General features: G+C 47.3%; 1 protein-coding gene across 28 annotated transcripts in view; it reads right to left on the bottom strand.

The window, feature by feature from the left end:
* Map4k4 (mitogen-activated protein kinase kinase kinase kinase 4) overlaps positions 1 to 21802 on the bottom strand; it is a 108458-nt gene that overhangs the window by 15065 nt on the left and 71591 nt on the right. For 4 of the 28 annotated variants that reach the window (XM_051204475.1, XM_051204480.1, XM_051204476.1 and 1 more), the window contains exons 11-20: positions 18255 to 18327; positions 16840 to 17050; positions 9990 to 10151; positions 7992 to 8078; positions 7232 to 7450; positions 6469 to 6630; positions 3969 to 4202; positions 2841 to 2947; positions 1507 to 1658; positions 800 to 897 (exon numbers count right to left, since the gene is read on the bottom strand). In XM_051204475.1, coding sequence (XP_051060432.1) covers positions 800 to 897; positions 1507 to 1658; positions 2841 to 2947; positions 3969 to 4202; positions 6469 to 6630; positions 7232 to 7450; positions 7992 to 8078; positions 9990 to 10151; positions 16840 to 17050; positions 18255 to 18327 — 1505 coding nt within the window. The remainder of the gene's footprint in view (positions 1 to 799; positions 898 to 1506; positions 1659 to 2840; positions 2948 to 3968; positions 4203 to 6468; positions 6631 to 7231; positions 7451 to 7991; positions 8079 to 9989; positions 10152 to 16839; positions 17051 to 18254; positions 18328 to 21802) is intronic. The other 24 variants (XM_051204479.1, XM_051204497.1, XM_051204495.1 and 21 more) reach the window with 7 other exon arrangements.

The raw sequence follows: 21802 nt of genomic DNA, 5'->3' as shown, positions 1-21802 counted from the left end.
AGGACACAGCAGGTCATGGAGGTAGCGAGGGAGGCCACCGTTGACGAGGCACGCGGCGGAGAAAGAGAGAGCAGAAAAAAGGGGAGGGGGAAAGTCCAGAAGTCAGTTCAGGCAGGAAACGGAAACTCCAACATGGTTACATCCACAACCACCCACAGTCACGTAAATAATTACTCTAACAAGGAGGGAAGGGGCAGCCATCACCACCATTCCAGAAAGCAAAGGCAGTTAGTTCTCAAGCAACGGGGTGTGTGTGTGTGGGGGGGGAGCTGATTTACACAGTTCATTCTGAAAGCCAGTACTGTAAATGCCAAACTCATAGAAAACAAGGCTCATGTGTCCAGCAGAGAGTGTGTATGAGTGTGTGTGTGTGTGTGTGTGTGTGTGTGTGTGTGTATGTAGGGGGCGCTTTTAGCTTTTACTTATTAGTATGACCATAAAGCACGCATTTCCTTTAAAATGCCTCTCAAATAAAACTGCATTTTTGTTCTGAACTTCTCTGTAAAGAGGGCTGGACATAAAGTATAAGCCCCACTAGGGACTTCAGAAGTGAGATGCCTAAGGGAGAACCCACAAATGCATCCTGGTATGGGCCATTCCCTCTACGTCCTCACTCCGGGTAAGGGCCACACAAAAGTCAAACCACTGCAGGCTTCTTTCTCAATCACGTTGTCTTTCTTCTTTTTTTCTAGAGACTGAACTTGGAACCTCCTGAGCGCACCCCACACCCCTAGCGCTTTAGCTGAGCGACAAACGGATCACTCGGGCGTCAGACAGACTGATGGTTCCCAGCCCTTACAGCAGGCTTGAGAGGTCGAAATACTTCTTTTTTATCTTCGGGCTTTTTGGCTACATTTTCAAGACGCTGAGATGGAGAGCCTTCAGACTTAGATGATGCTGTTAAGTTCAAGACACAACGAAAGCAAAATCAGATATATGCATATCATAAGCTGCCCCAGCCTCGCCCCCATCCACCAGCTGCCAACTTCTCCCTGCTGACTTCTGCTGACCCCATTAATAGCCAGGTCCCTGTGGAGTCTGAACCTCAGGTGAAAATAAGACAGGACCTGGGGACACTCTGGAAGCCTTTCTGATGCCTTACTTAAAATCCTGCATCTGTTTCGTGGATGCTCCTAAGCGCATAGGACACAATCAAGACAGTTTCCAACTACTGTCATCAATAATACCTACTGATGACAGCACAGGCCTCAGCACCCAACCTGGAAGAAATGTGTTCAAACCCCAGCTTAGGCACTTAGCTAATTCACTTTATTTAATTGCACGCTACTGCAAAGTGCTCGAGGTGCTAGGTATGTGTGAAGCTACCGTTCTCTGAGTAGCATTATCGGGACTACTAATGACAATTTAGGAGCAATCGACGTCCAAGCATCATCTGTGAACTGCAGCTATATGCAAACCCAGGTCTCCTGTTTTACACATGGAGGTCTTCTAATCACTAATTATAGCCACTGTTCCCAGAGAAAGCGTGCAGGAGAGATAGCCTACATCTCACTCTGAAGCGTTCACCAGAGCCGCTCTGAGACCCCGGATGGGAACCAGGTTGGGATCCTGAGTTGCTGGACCCCGAGGAGCTGCCACTGCCTGGCCTGGGGACCAGTTTCTCCACTCTCTCCCACAGGAGCCGGGGCTCAATACTGCTGTTAGAAAAGAAGAGAGAACAGGGTCATCCCACTACATGGCGGCATAAACGTGGACACGATGTGGAATGTGGGGAGGACAGAAAGATTACAAACAGCATTTAACACACGTTGGGGCAGAGCTTGTTCGGAGTTATCATAGCGAGGACAGCATCTTGTTACCGAAACAGGTTATGGGTGAGGGGGGGGCTGCAGGCAGAGTCTGGAGCTACAGCTGTCTCTGTCTTAATCAGAGACGCAACTCTTGATCGGAAATAAACGTCACTTCGGTAATTACCCAGAAACTTCTCCCCATCTAGGTTGCCCTTGTTCACTTGTAACAGCTCCACGCCCAAATGTCCACGGCCCGTTCTTCTGTCTGAGATTGCGGGGGAAGCTTTCCTGCTAAGACCAGACCCACAGCACACATCTGCTGGGGAAAACCTGTGTCCTGGACACCATGCCAGTCCTCTGTGGTCATTGGCATAAAACGGCTGTCTGTAGATTCTGGACTATCATCCGCCTTAGCCACTTATAACTATACCAATGTTTCCAGAGCGGCAGGTTCAGTGATGAACAAATTCTCAAATACTTAATGATAATCTCCAGGCCAATGCCAACGTATAGCTGGACATGAAACACATCTGATCTAACATCAGAGCTATTATCAGCACTTGAGACATGGCTGACGCCCTACCAAGGAGGTGAAGTGCTAATTTTATTTCCTTTTGATTCAGTTAAATTCCTGCTTAGCCTTGTGTGGCTAACAGTTCCCGTGTCATGCAAAGCCCCCCCCCCCCAAACCCAGCAGCGATGCCATGTGACTCGCTTACCAGCCTACTCCAGACTGCTGTAATGCTGACGCTGCTGTTACTTTTACACTAGTCCATACCTTCACGATTCCTCCTAGACTAAAGCCCCCTCAAATTATAAGTTTCTCAGAACCTATCTCCAATGTGTCCATTCTCTACAGAGATATTTCCATGTCATTACATACCGAGATTCAAATTTCCTTTTTACTACAAGTCAATTTGTTGTTATTTACACTAGTGAGGGTGTGCGTGCACGTACACACACACACACACACAGGAACACATCATGACTTTTGTCTAAAGCTTCCGTGGCGGGAAGAGCACATTTAGGAAGACAGACAACAGAGACTGCGCCTGCACAGCACGTCAGTCCGCGCCCTTCTTTTGTTACCTGGTAGAGTTCCTCTGTCCTGCCTGGCTATTTTGCTGCCCGGTGCCCTGCAGTGGGGAGTCCCGACGGGATAAGACAGGTGAACGAGATGTTGTTCTCACAGGAACCTTCAGGTAGGAGAACACAGCAGTTAAAACTGAAAATATGAGTTAAGCAAGGAAGCTCTTCTCTTCAAAGCACATTCTCACAGCCCCCACCCCGCCCCCCAGGCCGGCACGCCCAGCACTGAGCTCATCCCTCCCTGCCCACCCTTGTCCTGCACTGATCCAGAGAGCCCGCACAATCTCTACACTCCTGCAACACTGAAATGATGCTTGGACTGAAGCTGGTGGCAGGGAACGCACAACAGCACTTTGCTGAGATAATGTGAGAATCAAGAAATAAGCTCAAAGAAACCAAACAATGGTCTACAAAAAGATTAGCAGGAAGCAAAGGCTGGCAAAAGAAGCAAGGAAATATTCAGAGAAAGCAAACTTCAAGTGGAGGGGGGGAAAAAAAACCACACTAGAATATACCTTTTAATTTCATTTTGCTATTAATTACAAAACACTCAACTTTAAAATAAAAAAATCATTTTGTTTATTTTTTTTGTCTCGTAAGACTTTATCTGAACATAATAATGGGTTAAGTTCTGTATAAATTTACAATTCTATTTATTTTAGAAGCATGCTGCTTACTACAATTTTTCTCTTAAAAATTTTAAAAAGATTTATTTATTTAGTATGTATACGGTGTTCTGTCTGCATGCATGCCTGCAGGCCAGAAGAGGGCGCCAGAACTCATTACAGATGGTTGTGAGCCACCATGTGGGTGCTGGGAATTGAACACAGGACCTCTAGAAGAGCAACCAGTGCTCTTAACCTCAGAGCCATCTCTCCAGCCCCCCTCTTAATTTTTTTTTTTTAATTAACTTATTCTTAAAGCCAGTCAACATTAAAAAGCTAGTTGACCATTGGCTACATGTAACTGCCTAAGTATGGAATGCTTTTCCCTCCATAAAAAGTTACTTTGAAATTTCACTGCCCCTTTAAGTCTGGTGAACTCACCACACACATAATTATCACGGTAAATAATACGTTTTAAAGTAAAAAAGAAAAAGCAGCACACATCTGTCTCTCTGCTCCTTACCCTTGGAGGCACCTCGTCACTGTCTGATCTAGACCAAGCCTTTTGGGTGGGGTCGGGTACCTCCGACTTAGAGTCAGAGCTTTGACTGAGCACCTCACTGCGGGAAGGTGGACATGGGTCCTGAGAACGAAGATGGTGGTGTGCGAATTTGGGAGGAGAAGGGTCACTGAAGGAATGGGATCTCGAGACAGGGGAAACATTGTTCTTGAGAGATGCCAGGTGAGGCCATTGTACCTTACAAGAGAACAAAACACAAAACATTCAATGCGTTCTGCATACAACCAGCTTTTCTGGTCAACGCTAAATCCAAAACGAGAACTAGCAGAAATGAAGTGCGAATCAGGAATCGGGGCAGCGCAGGGGCAGGCATGGAGCAGCAAACTAGTTACACTCTGACGAAGAGGGGAGAGAAAATGTAATGTACAATCAGAGGAAACAGCAGCGACCGCAGTGTTTGCAGACCCCACAGGAGGAGAGCACCACATGCGCATCGCGTCAGCCCAGAGGTGGAAACCGCAGGACGGATCTCTGCTACACTGAACGCCTCCCCTCTCCACCACCCTCACAGACCCAGAGTCCCAGAAGCCGGCTGAGGACATCAGGACACACGGAGACAGCAGCAGAGTAACGTAAGAGCAACCAACTCTAGAAACACACCCATAGTTTGTTCTTCTTTCCTGCTAATCTTCTATTAATTATGAAAAAAAGGTGGGATGAAAATTTCTTTAGAGAAAAAAATCCAATGGGCGCCACCCAGCCAGTGTCAGAATGTGCTTTCCAACTGAGAACTCAGGAAAGTGACAAATGAATGCCAAGTGCATTTATTCAGTCGCTTTAAAAAAAACATTCTCTCAAGAAAAAAAACCTATGAAATAGCCGGGCGGTGGTGGCTCGCGCCTTTAACCCCAGCACTCGGGAGACAGAGGTAGGTGGATCTCTGTGAGTTCAAGGCCAGCCTGGTCTACAGAGCGAGTTCCAGGACAGCCTCCAAAGCTACACAGAGAAACCCTGTCTCGAACCACCACCACCACCCCAAAATCTATGAAATATATTCAATAAGCTCTCTTCTCATAATGCTAGCTCTATACTAATTAGTGTACTTCGTGCAAGCTGAAAAGATGCAGTCCTAGCTTGCTTGACCTCTGCAGATATAACCTGGAGCTAAACCCCCATTTAGATACAATCTCTATGGCTCATAAGCAGGTCCAAATAATCCTAGTTTTGGTACAATTTCATAGTACTAAAGTATTTTAAATGTTCACTAGGAAAGCCTGCAGATGAACGTGTAACCGAGGGACAGTAAGTGGGACTCAATGTTAGGTGTCACATGAGACAATTTCCCTCTGAGACAATTCACGGGTACTTGCTAGGCCCAGAGCATGTTTCAGCAAAGGAGGAAGAGAGACTATTCTACACACAAGAAATAAAAGTGGGCCCACGTAGCTCAGGAACTCTTCAAGTCCGCTGCTCTGAGGTAGGCCTGTCCCTTGGGCTGGGTTTCACTGTCTTGTGTGTGTAAGATGCCTCTCACCAGGAAGCAAGCGCCAGGCTTAGGGGAGAGTGGCAGCCAACCTTCTGCCCTTGGATCTGTGTTTTATCCTCTGGAGTTCTCTGCTCCTGAGCCCGCCTAGCCCCCACCCCACACACTGAGCCTCAGATCCGCTCCTCGGGGCTCCTTGTCACAGCAGCAGGGGGATTTGTTATAGTGAAGCACACTCAAATGTCCGTCTCGGAAACTATCACCTTTCGTCCTAGGGGACAAGGTCGGGGAAGCTTGGGCTCTGTCTGAGGCAGGCTGCAGGGCAGAGCAGTGTGGAGAAACACCATCTTCAGGGAGAGAGATAGTAAGAGTCAAGGCTGACACTGAGCCTGCGACATCTCCGCCATCTACTTTCCTGTACAGACAGCTTCTCTTCTGACCACTCATATAAGGCAGAATATGGTACAGACCTGACCTCTTCCAGGAAATCAATATTTAACCCACTGGCCACAGCCTGTTGTCAATCTTGAAGTGTTTGTGAATCTTAGGGAGGGGAAAAAAAAAAAAAAAAAAAAACGACTTTTGCAGAAAAATCTATATTTTCAGCCAAGAAAAGAGAATTCTGGCATCTTCAGCCTCCAAGGGTCCTCCAGGGGAGCTGGGGACCACAGGGTAAAGCACTTACTTTAAAAACGTCCGGAAGAAGACCTTCTGCCTCCCTTCAAATAACGCTTACACAAGAAAACCAGTTTTCTAAAGCCCCAGTGAAAAAGCATTTGTTTAAGAGGAAAGGGGCTTCGCATCTCAGTTAAGGAAGGGGGGATAAAATAACCAGCTAGAGGTATTCCTGATGAGTTGAACAGACATCTTAAGAAAAGAAAAAAGTCACAGCCCTCTTTTCCCTCCAACTGAATGCATATTCTAAATTAGCTACACTGCTACAGCTGCTCTCTTCTCTTTCCCTGCGGCCCAGCGAGCCAACCTGCGCGTCCTCAGCACAGCAAAGGCTGCTGTTGCTACCTGTGGCTCTGCGGGTCTCTGCAGGGCAGGGTGCACAGACTCGGAGTTGCCATTGGAAAAAGACTCTGATCGGGAAGGCACCGGCGGCTCCAATCCTCTGCCTGTTTGCTTAGACTGGGCTTCAGGGGAGCGGTGGTTAGTCTTTCTAAATCTATCTTCCACCTGCATCAGAGAATTAAAGCACACACAGATAGCTCCGTGTTAGTAGGGAAAGCAGAGACGAAGAAGAACGTCTAGAACGCAGGACGGCCGAGGGGGAAGGCTGCTTTCTTCAGCTGTGTGAAAAGGGAGAGGTAGCAGGGGGAGGCGTAAGGCAGGGCTAAGATTTGACAGAGGAGTTTTAGAAACCATGGAAGCGAAAATGAAGCAAAGCAGCCTCTAAGTAGCCTCAGTGCCCAGTTTCTCTACCCTGAACACTCTCCTGCCTGTGAAGGCCGGAACCGCTCAGGGCTCAGGAAGCATCCAAGTCCGTTTTTTTTTTTTTTTTCTGGCTGCATCCTAGCCTGAGGCCCCATGCACCACCACGTGATCCGAGAAGAAATCGGGCTAAAGGGCCAGTTCTCCCTCACACCAGACCAACACTTCCCTCATGCTGGGGCCAAGCATTCCTTCGTGTACTTCCGCTTCTAACATTTGTTAACCGAGGCATCCACATACAAAGACAAGGGCGGCTTCACTGGTCCATTCTGGCATTCGAGGCTCGCCGGCTCTCAACGGTCCCGAGGGACCAACATCTAAGCAACAACTGAAAGAAGATAGATACCTCCCGAGCTCTCTCAGCAGGGTCGTAGTGAGGCTTGGGCTCTGGAGCATGATAGCTTTGCTTGCCCCTATCCTGCTGCGGCTGCTGCGGCGGCGGCTGCTGCGGGTGCGGCCTCCTGTGGTCGTGCTGTAGAGACAGGAGATAGGCTTGTTCTTGTTGCAACTGTCTCTGGAGCCTCTCTGCCTGCCGGTGCTCCTCCATCTCCCTCCAGCGGCACTCCTTGGAGAGGGAGAGGGTGACACTGAATCTGGGGACCGAGGCGAGCTCACCTCTTCTCGGGGTCCCTTCTCGACTTTTGTCTGGTTAAACTGCACTTTGCTCTCTTGTATAAGAGCATGGCAAGTGGCTGGGGTTTTAAATAGCATGTTACCTGTGTAAAATTTGACAGCGTTTGCTAACTGCAACACCACTGCAGACTAAAAGGATTCAATTAAGCGTCAGAGTCAGTGGTATGCACACACATACTCAGCAAAAATCCTGTGGCATGCGTGGTGAGCCCGACAACGTGTTTTCACATTCACCGAATGCCAAGTTCTGTTTAAAACTTGATGGGCAGCTACCAAGCAAGAGCAGTTAGCTTACTAACGGTAAACAAAGGCCCGTTTACACTGTGCTTGGTAGTGTGACCACAGAGGACATCTTCTCTAGAACCCAACTGCCAGGGAAAAACCAGAGAAGCCTGATAGTCTCCGCCGCTGGCCAACTTGGGGGAGGGACAGAGGCCCTGTGGCTAGGGAATGGGACAGAGGCGGGGCGTTACCAGTAGCATGGCCTGCTCCTGGAGCAGCTGCTGTTGTAGGGCTTCCAGATGCCGCTGCTCCTCCTCTAGCTGCCGCCTGATGTACTCCTGTCACACAGAGATCACCCAGCGGTCAGTACACCCAGAAGGAAAGCATCCGAGCCACCCGTGTGCGTGACAAGAGCTGCTCCATCAGAGCCACCCGTGTGCGCAAGCCACCAGTGTGCGCAACAAGAACTACTCCACCAGAGCCACCCGTGTGCGCGACAAGAGCTACTCCAGTAAGCGTCATGGCGACCTCACCAAGGAGTGAACACCTACTCTACAAACAAATCTCTTGCTGAGGGCTTTCGCAAAGGCTTCGAGCTGTCTGGTGAAGTGCAGGGAGTCTAAGACATCCCAGTGACAGAAATGTCAGTGTCTCAGCACCGCTGTAGGAGATGTCATCACACAGAACTCTAAAGGAGGGTGTCTTCCTTGTACGATGACAGACTCCACAGAAACAGGAGCTTGACTGGGATCAAGGGACGCTGTAGGTTAATAATCTGCTTATAAGGCATCATTAAAGAACCACAGTTCAGCAATTTTTTGAAAACAAAAACCCAAACAAGACAAAGTAAAAAAAAAAAAAAAAAAAAAAAAAAACCACAAAAACAAACACAATTTATGCTTTTGCTAATGATTCCTAAGGTACCCAGAAAAGCTGTAGTGTGAAGGGTAAGTACCGTGCGTGGACAGACTGATGTCAGGGGAGGAAATGGCCAGTCTGCACATAGTGGGAGCGGAAATCACATGTAAAGCGCGATGAAATCACATGTAAAGCGCGATGATGCTAAGTTGACATGCTTGAAGCCCTCCGCTCAAGCTCCAGTTTGGGAGAAGGGGTTAAGTGAGAGGTGGGAAATACTGAAACTTGAAGTTGTGCACATTCTATCTGGACAAAACGATCAGGAGACCCTTAACCCAGTCCCGTCAGAGACGAGCCGTGTGACCCCTGCACACGTTCAGCCTTCCGTGAGCTACATATGAGATGACACTCTGGAGTAAGAGCATTTTACAGGAAGCCTTTTTAAACAGGAAAATAAACACCACCACCTGCACATTAAACAAAACTACCCACCTAGCACAAAGGAAAACTGCTCCATGGAATTAGGTTCTGTTCCTACTGACCAGCCCCCATTCCACGGCACATGCCGTGAAGTACAGAGCTAAAGACACTAGCTGGGCAGATGCTTACGGTAACCAATAGTTCTGGTCAGGAGAATACTAGACAACAGAGAACAATGGCTTATAACCACTCCCCGACTCGCCAAGATCACGTGAAGCCACTCAGTGCCTTTGTGATGGACATGCAGCCTCAGCTGTCTGTGGAAGGGAATCTGAATCTTAAATTATATATATATACATACATACATTATACATAATTATACATATATTATATGTATATGATATATATATATTTATCAAACAAACAAAATAAATCCAGAATCAAATCCCAACTTGAAAGATCAAGTTACTATCCTTATTAATGTTCTTCCTTTAAAATTCAAGGGTGTGTGTGTGTGTGTGTGTAGATCATATGCTATCCAAACCGCAAAGCCTCTCCCATACACTGAACACAGAGAATATGACATATACAACATTTGCGTGGGAATGCAAAGTGTACTCCATACAGAACGTTTAACAGAGAATTATTAAGATAGGGTGAAACGGATTAAAGAACTCCTTCAAGTACAGGGTATCCGCCAGTCACAGGCATTTTAAAGGTCCTTAAGACTTATTTGTACTTCATATTTATGAGCGTTCTGCCTGCGTGGATGTTTGTATGCCATGTGTATGCGTCCCTGGAGAAGGCCGGGAAGAGGGCGCGTGTGTGTGTGCGCGCGTGTGTGTGTGTGTCTGTGTGTGTGTGTGTGTGCGCGTGCGTGCGTGCGTGTGTGTGCGCGTCCTTGGGTTCCCGGGCCCCGATCGGTGCGGCGGCGGCGGCAGACGCTGCTTTAGCGTCCTTTGTGAACTAACCTGCTCCCGTTCCACTCGCCTCTTCTCCTCCTCGGCCCTCCTCCTCTCTTCTTCCTCTTTCCGCCGCCTCTCCAGCTCCTCCAGACGCCTCTTCTCTTCTTGCTCCCGTCTCCGCTGCTCCCGCTCCTGCTGCCTCCTGGCTTCTCGCTCTCGCCTTTGTTGCTGAGAAGAAGGCGAAGGGTGCAGTGTGGTTAGCGGGGGCCTGCCTGCCAGCTGTGGTCCTCTGACCTGCTGCCAGGGACCAGGAGGTGTCAGTGAGGCAAAGCTCCTGCACCATCCGCTACGGGACGGTTATCCTGCATGGGCCGTGCCCTCAGCAGCTGCCCCTTGACCACCGGTCACAGGTGTAACGCTTCTGAGTCCTTAAAGGGTCTGGTTTTCCACTTTGATGGCAGTCACGCTCACTGCCTACTCTTAAATCAGAACGAGAGAAAGAAATGATTCAAGGTAGGGAAAAAAACAAAAAACAAAAACAACAACAAAAACTAAAAAATAAAAGCATTCATGAAGGAAAACAAAACAAAAAAACACACAAATAAAAAAGAGAAATTGGCACCAAAGAAAGTAGGCACCACTATTGTTGCTAGAAGTATCTCAAAGCTACCAACGAGCATGTGTGAGCGTCTATGCCCCGACTTTGTAAATACCTAACATTTATCTCATTCCTACTGTACAGAAAAAAGGCTCAGAAAAATAAAATGACGTGTCCAATGTTACCAGCCAAAAAGCCTCCGATGGAACAGCCGCTCTAAAGCTTACTCTGTAAGTATATGACACCCAGCACCCCACTGACAGGCAGAGAGACAACCAACTCCGTAGACTCAGCCTGCTCTAGACAAGCACACAGTGTACAGCAAGAGATAACACAGCCACTTCCCCCAAATGGCTGTCCCTGTGCTCCACTCTCTTCCTGCCTCCGTTTTTAAATCCACCAACTTTCCGAGAATCTGTTTTCACACGCAATGGGATTTCCCTTATTTCCAGGGACACATTCCCTACGCCGTTTCATGAAGAAAAGCGGAAAAAAAAGCTTAAGAACCTGTACATATCTAAAAAACCTTTATTTCTCAACAGAAGACTATAGCTAAGAAAACAATGCCCCTACAGACTTTCCGAGAAGCCCCCCTTAACATTCAGCACTCAGAGACCACTGACTCTCGATTCTTGGAAGAGGAACACAAACCTCCCTGCTCTGTAGCTTGTAGGATCTCCTTTCTGTCTTCAACACGGGGAGGGTCTGTTCCTCCTTGTGTGTGTAATGCGTCTTTCAATTCAGGAACTTGTGCCTGTTGGGTTTTGATTTTTGCGGCCCAGGCCGCTCTGGATTTCCAATCCTCCGGCCTCATTCTCCTGAGTGCGGGAATGGCAGCACACGCCTGACAGAAATGTGTATTTCTCAGTTTGTGGAAAGTGCCTTTCACCATTTTCTGTATGTTCTCCCTATCACACGGATGCCTTGAATGTCTGCTGAAGCAAGGTGGGACTCCTGGGTCCATTGTTTTCTTTTGCCAACAACTTGTCTTTTCTTCTTTTCCTATTGTCTGAGAGTTTTAAAACACTTCGGGAGTCTTAGTTTTTGAATATTCTGCCGTCATGCGGGTAACCCACTTTTGTACAAATGTGTAGTTAAGCGCGTTTTACACAGGAGATGAGTTTCTCTGCACTTCTCTGTCCCATTCCCTTCAAAATCCTTGGTTCTGTTGTTGGGGACCAAATCAGGGGCCTTGCATGTGGAAGGCAAAGTCCCCTCTTGCACATGGAGACGCTCCTCAGCGTTTGTGGTCTTGGCTGAGTGCGTCCTCTCGATACAAGGCAAGTACTCTGTGCACGCACAGACGGACAACCTCAGTCCTGACCGCACCTCACAGATTTAACTTCTTTGCACTGGCCAGGGGTCTTCAGGAAGGAACTTTATAATATTCTGGGAACGCACCCCCCCACCTGCAAAGTCTGGGGAAAGACTGTGGGAAAGAAAGAACACTTGGAAAGGTGAGGCTGCACCAAGTGTGTGAACTCCTAAGGTGAGCATGCTGGCGCCACACTAACATGCGTACTGAACATGCCTTCTGTAGTCTCTGTGCTCAGTTATGCCTCATGCCGGACCTCTCTTGTTCCTCTTCCCGCAGAAGACGCGCCTGCTCTCGGAGAACAGTATCCGACTCGAGGGAATCTGACAAGCTCTGTGTCTTTGTGTCTCTCTGTATTTTCCTCCAACAAACCTTGCTTTTAGCCCTACCCGTTATTGCTTCCAACGCACTACCTAATTTCCACATTCAGTCCTCTCTCTCCTTCTTGTCTCTGGTTTTTATAACAGTTTAATGTTTCAATCACTGTTGAGAGATTTCTCAGTGAAAGAGCACCAGTTTCTCTTACAGAGGATTCAGGTTCAGTTCCCAGCACCCACAGGGTGACTTATGACTGTACCTGTAACTCCAATCCCAGAGGACTTGATGCTTTCTCCTGGCCACTGTGACACTGTATGCACACAGCCCACAGATACGCATGCAGGTGAACACCTAAAATAATACCTCCTTTAAAAAAAAACCTCAACTGCTGACTGACAGCTCCCAAAAGGCATTTTTTTTTTTCCTTAGTTTCAAATGAAATCCCTTTTTAGGGATTTAAGTTCTTTGAAAGTATGATTATATTTAGCCCCTTCCCCCTTCCATGTGTAAATCACCTTTGTGAGAATACATGATATATATATATATGTATGTGTGTGTGTGTGTGTATATATGTGTGTGTGTGTGTGTGTGTATATATATATATATATATATATATATATATATATATATATATATTGACTCCAAGCATGCCAGGCGATGCTCAACCACTACTGAGCTCACATCATCCTCCCTGTGTGTTGTATTTTTTATTAAGCCTGACCCTCATACCAAGCGCATGCATCCTAGAGAAAACAGCTGTAACTGTACTCAGCATCTCACGTTCAGTTCTGGTCACCTTATAGAAGACAAAAAAATGACTGAATTTTCCCCAAAGAAAACCCCCATCTTCAGATACCAATGTTTGCCGAACTAAACTCTTCACAAAATTTAACTGAAGCTAAAACCGCAAGACTGCATGTCAAAAGAACATTCAAGAACCTACAAGAGGTTCTTATAAACAAGGCAGCCACTGTCTGGAAAACAACTGAGCCACCGCTGACTGGACAGAAAGTAAGGCCTTAGCTTTGGGGAACTGACTGCGGGTCCGCGGGAATGCTGCGGGAATGCTGCAGGTCCCTGGGAATGCTGCGGGAATGCTGCAGGTCGCCGGGAATACTGCAGGAATGTTGCAGGTCGCCGGGAATACTGTGGGAATGCTGTGGGCATACTGTGGGAATACTGCAGGTCCGTGGGAATACTGCGGGAATGATGCAGGAATGCTGCAGGTCCCCGGGAATGCTGCGGGAATGCTGCCCTGAAAAGGCAGCACCAAGGATCCCTGATGTCAGATGCTAATGACTTACAAAACAATGGCCTTTTGTATGTGAGCTCAAGTGAGGAAATGGCTCTTATTCCTTTGAAATGTGTGGAAAGTTTCTGAAAAATCTGACGAAAGGAATTCAACTTTTCCCATCTATGATCTCCGAGCCAAAAAACACAGCAGACACATGTTGGCTCGTTAATTCTCACTGAGAAACTGTGTCTAATGCTAACCCCACTTCACAAAGGAAATTTCTTTTCTCTCACTTTCTTTTGCTTTTAATTTATTCACTTCTACCCAACCCTCCAAACTGGGATAGTCCAAGTATCTTCCCCAGAGAGGAAAAACTCTACCAAAGCACGGTGCACTCCGTGCCCCACCCTTGCTGAGGAACGCAATCCCGGCCCCAGAGTCACAGCGGAGCACATCACATCCCCAGGGATGAGCAGGAGAGCATGGAGAAGAAATTACATTGTAAACACTCACAGAAGTGAGTATCCCAGCGCGGTGTGCACAGACAGGAAGAGGAAACAAGCAGCAGGGAGGAGCCCAGAGCGTTAGTGAAGAGACTGGCCTGTGTGGACTCAGCACGCCCTCCCCTCCTCTTGCTTCCACCAACCTCAAGGTTAGGAGGTCACCAGAGAGCTTTGGCAGCACCTGGGCTGAGAAGCCGGCTTTCCTTAGCAAAGCAATGAAGACTTCCTGACACAGACGCCTTTGTTAGGCCGTTACCACGCTGGTTGAGGGTATTTGAGGCAGCGTGTGGCCAGGATCACCCATATTTGGCTCCAGGATGAGCTCTGTCTGACTCCCTCTCAGGGGATTGCTGCATCTTTGTTTCCAGACAGCAGCGAAGAGGAGGCAGAGCAGCTGGGACCTAGCTAGCTAGGCCGTGGCTCATGAGCACTCCCGGAAGATGAGGAAGGAAGGGGACAAACCTAGCTGCAGCGAGGCTAGTTTTTTGGCAGGTGTCAAAAAAGCGGGGACTCGTGGTTCCCTTAACCCTCATTTCTAAGCATCTTTTGCTTAGCAACCATTTAGAAAATCATTTAGGCTTTGTTTTTTTCTTTTTCTCTTTAAAGGACTTTAACTTAGTATGGCCATGTGAGCAGCACGCCACCACAGGGCACACATAGCCAGAGGACCACCTGGAAGAGTCAGTTTTCTCCTTCTGACAAGTGGGTCCCAGGGATTTCACCTTAGGCCATCAGCGCAGAGGGCAAGCACCTTTACCACTGAGCCATCTTGCTAACCCAACATTTACTCATCTCATGAATGAGGCTGGGTTATCGCCACCTACACTGTTTATAACAGGAATTTTTATTAAAAGGAAGGAAGGAAGGAAGGAAGGAAGGAAGGAAGGAAGGAAGGAAGGAAGGAAGGAAGGAAAGGCCTGACATAGTCTTTTATTGAAAAGGCAACAAACACCTCAACCTCAAAGATTCCCAAACTACCTTTTTGGGACGTGGGATACAAACAATGCTTAGAACTGGCTCCGATTAAGGAAAAGAAGCTACTAGACCTCCCAGAATCCCAACAAGTGGATTCTATTTGGGAAAACACTTGCTATTCCCGCGCCTAGCTCTATTTGTATGGTTTGCTTTTTACTGTTGGAGAATTTCATACATGCATATGTTTTGATCTAATCCACCCCTTCGATTTCCATACCAAATGAGTGTTTAGCCTTCATGTATGTATGTGTAACACACGTGTGCTTGGTGACCATGGAGTTATGAATGGCTGCGAGCCAATGTGCACGCTAGGAACCACATCTGGAGTCCTCTGCAAGAACACAAGTAAGGGTAGACTTAATCACTAAAGCATCTCTCCAGTCCCTCTCCCATGTCTAAGATGCCAAAGGTGGCCTGGAGTGTGATTTTACACTAGATCGTCAACTGGCAGACTATGAGTACATGTAAAGCAGGCATCCCTAACCTACTAGGTATCTATCTATTCAGTGAAACAAAATGACCCCAAAACCTTGATCGGCAGGCAGCTCTCCTCGCTACAGCCTGAAAGACCCTGTCACTGCTCAGGTTACAAACACACTCTAGATATTACAGCCCCAAAGGGTCACCTCTGCCACATCCCTGAGAATGTCACAGAAAGTTTTAGATGTGGTAGATGGAGCCGCTCATTCCAGCACCTTCAGTAAGCTCCACACTCTCTACTTTTCCAGGCTGTTCACACAACAGAGAGAAAACTCTTAAGAAATAGCTTTACAGAGACCTGCAAGTGAATTTTTACAAGCCGTACACACACTTAATGATTTTTCACCATGAAAGTTCTAGCTTACCATTTACATATCCCCCCCTTAGTGAGAGACACACACTGGGTTCCATGAAGAAACCCACAGGCTATTCAAGGACACCATGCCAACACACACTGCTACATGACCTAGGCAACAGCATGTTTAGTTACTTAAACTAGATCCCACTGGAAATGTCATTACAGACGATAAAGGTGGAAAACAGATGTCCAAATCAAATGGAAACAAATAATGAATGAGAAGTTAGGGGAGGTAGGACATTAAGTAGAGGGCAGTCAAGGAAAGGAAAACCAAAAACACTTGATTCTCAAGTGAATTACAAGGAAAAATACATTTCTGTGAATTAAAATAAAAAACAACCTATAAGTAATTACATCACCAACGCTGAGAATATTAATGGCTTAAACGAACATGGTGTAAACTGTACTTGCCTCTTGCCTGCCACAGAATAAAACTAACCTTAGGAAATACTGTGTTTTCTGAGCTTCTTACTCCTTTTTTAAAAAAGTACATGTATTGTGTATGTATGTGGGGTTGTATGCATGTGGGGGATGTATGTGCATATGGGGATGTATGTAGTTGGGGATGTACGCATGTGCACCTCCCAGCACAGGTGTGGAGGTCAGAGGAAACCCTGCTAGAGTTTACTCTCTCTACATGCTACGTAGGACCTGGGGATCAGGCGTGGTAGCAAGGATCTAAATCCATGGAATCATCTCCTGGACTGGATTTATTACTCTTAAATCCACCCCAAAGTTAGAGAACAGTGTTTTTCTTATGAAAAAGTCTTCAGTGTCAGAAAAATATGAAATCAAGACCCAAAAGCCAAGAACGGCGAAGAAATTAGGTGAAGCGTGAGTGAGCAAGTCACCTTGAGCAGAGCGGAAACACTACAGAAAGCTGGTCTAGTGCCACCTTCAGGACAACGGAATTCTGCATCTCACAGTAAGTTAAGTGTCAGGCAGGTCCTCAAGGAAGGTGAAACATGCCAGTCCAAACAAAGCGCAAGCTCTCCTTCAGAAGGTCTCTGCATTGCTACAGCAGGGCCCGTTCCGGTTACCTGGTTGCCATTTGCCTCAACAAGCCAGCTGGGGTGTCTGGCTACCAACGCGCGTGAATATGGGTATGCAAAAGGCCAAGGTGGCTGCTTTCTACCTCTTCCAGCCGCCGCCTCTGTTCCTTCTGCTGCTCGATCCGTTTCTGCCTCTCGGCCAGCAGCTGCCTCTTATACTCCTCCTGCTCCCGGAGCTGCTGCTCCTGCAGAAGCTGCTGCCTCCGCAGAGCCTCAGAACGTTCCTTGTTCTCCTGCTGCAGTCGTAGGAAATCCCGTCGCAGAGTCGACTCTCCAGGCACGTTGACGATGGAACTGCGGGGACGAAGAGGGCTGTCAGGGCGTCACGTATCACCTTGGCCTCTGAAGGAGCCAGCAGCGAGCGCACCCTATTCCTCGTCTGTGCCCAGGTCTCTTAGTGAGAGCTGAGCCCACGAGTTTTAACCAGCGTGCCCACCAGGACAAGTGTGCCCGCGGCTCAGAGGGTTCGCATCACCCTTTACCATTTAGTAACCTTCGCGCTAGACGCGTAGTAAGCATTTCACACGGGGCTCTCGCATCAATAAGGCTGCGCTCACCGTCAATGCTCTTATTTTCCATCATTACAAAGGAGAACGGCACTGAGCGGTGCTCAGCATTATTTCCCTTCATTTTCACCTGGACAGCATCAAGCCTGCCTGAATTCCCTGCCGCTGTTTATGGGGGGAGGGGCCCAGGCAGGCCTTGTGAGTGGGTGTTGCACAGAAATCCAGCTAGCACACTCTTCTCCTTGAATCCTTTTACTGCATACGTCACCGTGCATCTTACATGAGCCATTCCAGTCTCTAAAAGCAATTCTAACTTCTCTGAAAACCGTAGTTACAAACGGACTCAGATCTGTTTAAGTTACCCTAAGATTTCTTTAGTAAAACGTCACGTCCCTCTTCAAACTCTCATTTCCAACAAATGGCTTCCATGGGTCGCAACGATTACTTCTTTTTGTTGTTCTGTTCTCAACCATAGGTAAGGCCAGCCAGAATGGCTGTCAGGCAAACTCACTACTAAAGTAAAAATATAAAAAAAGTAAATCCTTTCTTTTCTCTGCCAGCCTTGTGCTTGACTTCGCTACACTCTGGGAAGACAGAGCTACACCAAAACATAGAATCCTCCCTAACAGAGGAGACCAAATGCTGTAATCATGTGTGCAGTGGGGAAGGAAACGAAGCTCTGGGGAAAGGCTTCCACAGAGGTCCTATGGCAGTTTCATCATGAGCGGGATGCTTCTTTGCGAGCAGGCCTGCCTGCTCTGGCTGGCGGAAGACTGGCACCCCTGTGCCTCCTCCGGGAGCACTCCATGTCAGCAGCAGTTACTTCCGCAGACTAAAAACTAACCAACAGCAGCGAGGTAACAGTTTGGAGTGGGGAGCTGCTCATAGAAATCTACCGCGAGGGCAGAAATCAAGCCTCCTCTCTGTTACTCCCGGAGCCCTGTGAAATGCTGGCGCCCGTGGCGCCCGGCGGTTTATAAGGCAGCGATTACCTTGGCTCTCCTTCCTGTTCGGGTACTTCCTCCTCTTCCTCCTCACTCCCACTGTATTCATACTCGGTTTCGTCTAAAAGACAAGGACAACAGAAACTGGAGAGTTGACAATCCCTGACTGCACCTGTCTGTACAGGCAATCGTTCCCAGAGGCACCATGACTAACTCAGATGCTCTGTGAGGCGGCGGCATTTCGGAGAAGGACTTGCACAGGAGAAGTGATGCCAACTTCCCTCATCGATGGCAGTAAATTCCCTGAGCTGGCCGCACTCAGCTTTTCTCACCTGTGGGATTTTCTGTGAGAGAGTACTCACACGAAAGACAACAGCACCAGCATATTCACAAAGACACTGATTATGGCAACAAATATAAACAGACGAGACACATACACAGATGACACAAAGAGAGGGCAGGTAAGTAGAGAGACACAAATAAAAACTTAACTACTACTGAATTTAACCAAGGAAACCAAGACCGCAACCAAACAAATTACTCTCACATCCGAGCTTCCGCGGAGGGTGGCAAGGGAGAAGAAAGCTTTGCCAAATGGAGATGGAAATAAAAGGAAGCATTAGGCATGCGCTTTGCAGCAGCAACAGATCGAACGCTCCCGTGAAACATCAGCCACCGAAGGGGAGGAGGAAAGAACGGCCCTGGGGGGGGGGGACGACTGCCGTGAACCGGGGTCCCCGGAAGTGACACGCTGCTGCATTCATGAAGTCACTGCAGCTGTGGCTAACGGTACGGACACGGACAAGATCGCTCCAGCCAAAATGCTGGCAGAGGCGGGGAGGTGCTCTGCGGACTCCGCCCCTTACTGAAGAGCAACAGGTAGTCCGCAGCTGCTGGGGGGGGGGGATGACTAAGGAAGGGTATATGATTTTTCTTTGAGGGCGTGGCCTCAACCATGGGGTTTTAGAGAGAGCCGGGATAAAGTTAAAATTCACAAGTAATTTAGTCAACAAAATGGCAGAAAATACCTCAAGCAAACGAAACAAATGGACATCCACAAACAAGAAGTATTTAGAACCCCAAACAGATATGCCCAGATGAGACCCAAAACAAAGAAGAAATACCACAGCTCTACGGGAAAAAGCCAAGTTACAACAAAGGCAGAAATCTCAGAACAGCATCAGATCCTTCGTCCGCTGCCCGAAGAGCCAAGCAAGCATGGAATAATATATATCATACCTTGAAAAGAATTAACCGCCCACTAAGACTGATGTGCCCAGGGAGACTATCTTTAAGTCTTCATAGAGAATAAAGGATATGCCAAGGCAAACACAAAGTAAAACAATTCATGGAAAGTGAATGCCTTTCAAGAGGCAGGGCAGGAAATTCTTAAAGAGGAAGGTCTGCACAGAGAAGAAGTCTCGTTCACAAGAACAATGGAAAGAATACACTCATGGAAGGAACTGAAGAACAAGCCAGACTCAGAAGTCTGGGGGGAAAAATATATCAGTTGTGTGCAACACAGCAAAACAGAAAACCCCTAATCCTAACCCCTAAGAGGGGAGGAGCAAAGAAAAACTAACGATCCAACCAACCAGAATACCAGCCAGGAAAACCTCAGGGGCTAGCAATACTCTCAATAATGAGTCTAAGTGAAAACAGCATTACCTTACCGATAAAAAGATGGAAACTGACTGAATTAAAGCACAGCATCACTGTCTGTGGCCTCTAAGAAACACACTTAGCAAGCAAAGATGTACAAAACTTGAGCCAGGACCTGGACACCAGCTGACCAAGCAGAGCGATTGCTGCATCCGGCACAGTGGCGCAGAGGTACTGCAAGAAGGGACTGATTAATTCACCAAATCCTGTAACAACTGTAAAGGCTCATTCGTCAAAGAGGCTGCCGATTTCCTAAAGCTAATAGCGAAAGACGAGAAAGGTTGCAAACACCCTGACAAGACAGCAGTAGATGTCAGCACTCGACCGTCACGTGTAGGTAGTTCTTCCAAACTAAAAATCGACACACATACTTAGGACTGAACTACACCAACGCTCAATGGGGCTTAGCAATACTTACAGGTTATTCCATCTTCATACAGAAACGCTTATCTAAACTTGATCACACTATACGCCGCAAAACAAGCCTCAACACACAGATAGGTAGAATCAAGTAGACAGGAAAGGAATCCCCTTTACCTTACCAGACCACAGTGGAATACCGGTAGTAATCAACAGTCAAGGAAACCTCAGCTCCCTAACAGCCCACTTCGGAAGGAAGCAGATGGGAAAGATAGAACTCTACTGACCCTCTGTGTACGGCCCAGAGAGTCCTAAGAGAGAAGCTTATTACGGTAAGTGACCACACTAAAAAATCAGAGATCTCGATGGGCAGCGGTGGCGCACCCCTTTAATCCCAGCACTCGGGAGGCAGAGGCAGGTGGATCTTTGTGAGTTCGAGGCCAGCCTGGTCTACAGAGCGTGTTCCAGGACAGGCTCCGAAGCAATAGAGAGAAACCTTGTCTCAAAAAACAAAGTCAGAGACCTCAAGTAAAGCTCTAGAAATGCGAGAAACCAAAACAAAACCCAGCACGTCACAAGAAATTAACATGAGAACAGAGACAGACACGGAGAGAATACACAATCAATCAATCAGAAGATCTAGTCCTGTGCAAAGATGAACAAGACTGACCCAGTCCTACTTACCTAACAAAAACAGAGAGAAAACCCAAACTAATACAAATAAAGATGAAAAGCAAATTTTTAACCACAGATTCCAATGAAATCCAAGAAAGGCCATTAGAGAATGCTTTGAAACTTACATTCCGAAAGGTAGGAAGAGGAGAGGAATGGACCCATTGTAAAGGCCTACAATGAACCACAGTTCAGTCTGTAGGATGCAAGCACGCAAACAATGTAAACACGTCATTAACCGGCACAGGACTGCAGCAGGGATGTAAGTCTCAAAGACAAGGACAGACGGACCGGTGCAGACACACCGCAGGCTGGTACCAAACTTTTGAGAAGGATCGAACACCAATACCCTCACCATCCCATCAAAAAGAAGGGGAGACTCTACCAAACTCACTCTATGAAACCAATAGGACCCCGCCAGCAAAACGGAATAAAGAGAACGAGAAAAGAACAATTCTCTAAGGAGCACTGCGTGGAAAAGTTTCCCAACTGTATTCCAGAATATATTAAGACTACATGCCACACCCAAGTGGTTTCATCTCAGGGATGCAAAGCTGTGCAAATGAACAAATGTAATAATACATGACATAAGTAAACGTCAGGACAGAGCTCCCATGCAGAAAGGCACTGGACAAAGGTAAACACGTCTTAATGAGAAAAAACCCTGAAGAGCCTGGCGTTATGGCTCACACCCGTAATTCCAGCACGTGGGAGGCTAAGACAGAATAAGTAAATATGCAGATTGAGCTATAGTGAATTCCCCACCACGAATGAATGAATGAATGAATGAATGAATGAATGAATGAATGCAAGTCCTAAAGAAATTAGGAGCACAAAACAAGACACCTCCAAATACTAAAAACTACATACGACAAACCTACAGAAAAAAAACATGTTTAAGG

The sequence above is a fragment of the Phodopus roborovskii genome, unplaced genomic scaffold (genome assembly GCF_943737965.1).
Source record: "Phodopus roborovskii unplaced genomic scaffold, PHOROB, whole genome shotgun sequence".
NCBI classification, from domain to species: Eukaryota; Metazoa; Chordata; class Mammalia; order Rodentia; family Cricetidae; genus Phodopus; species Phodopus roborovskii.
The sequence above is the reverse complement of the archived record's forward strand: the minus strand, read 5'-3'. Positions and strand labels throughout refer to the sequence as shown.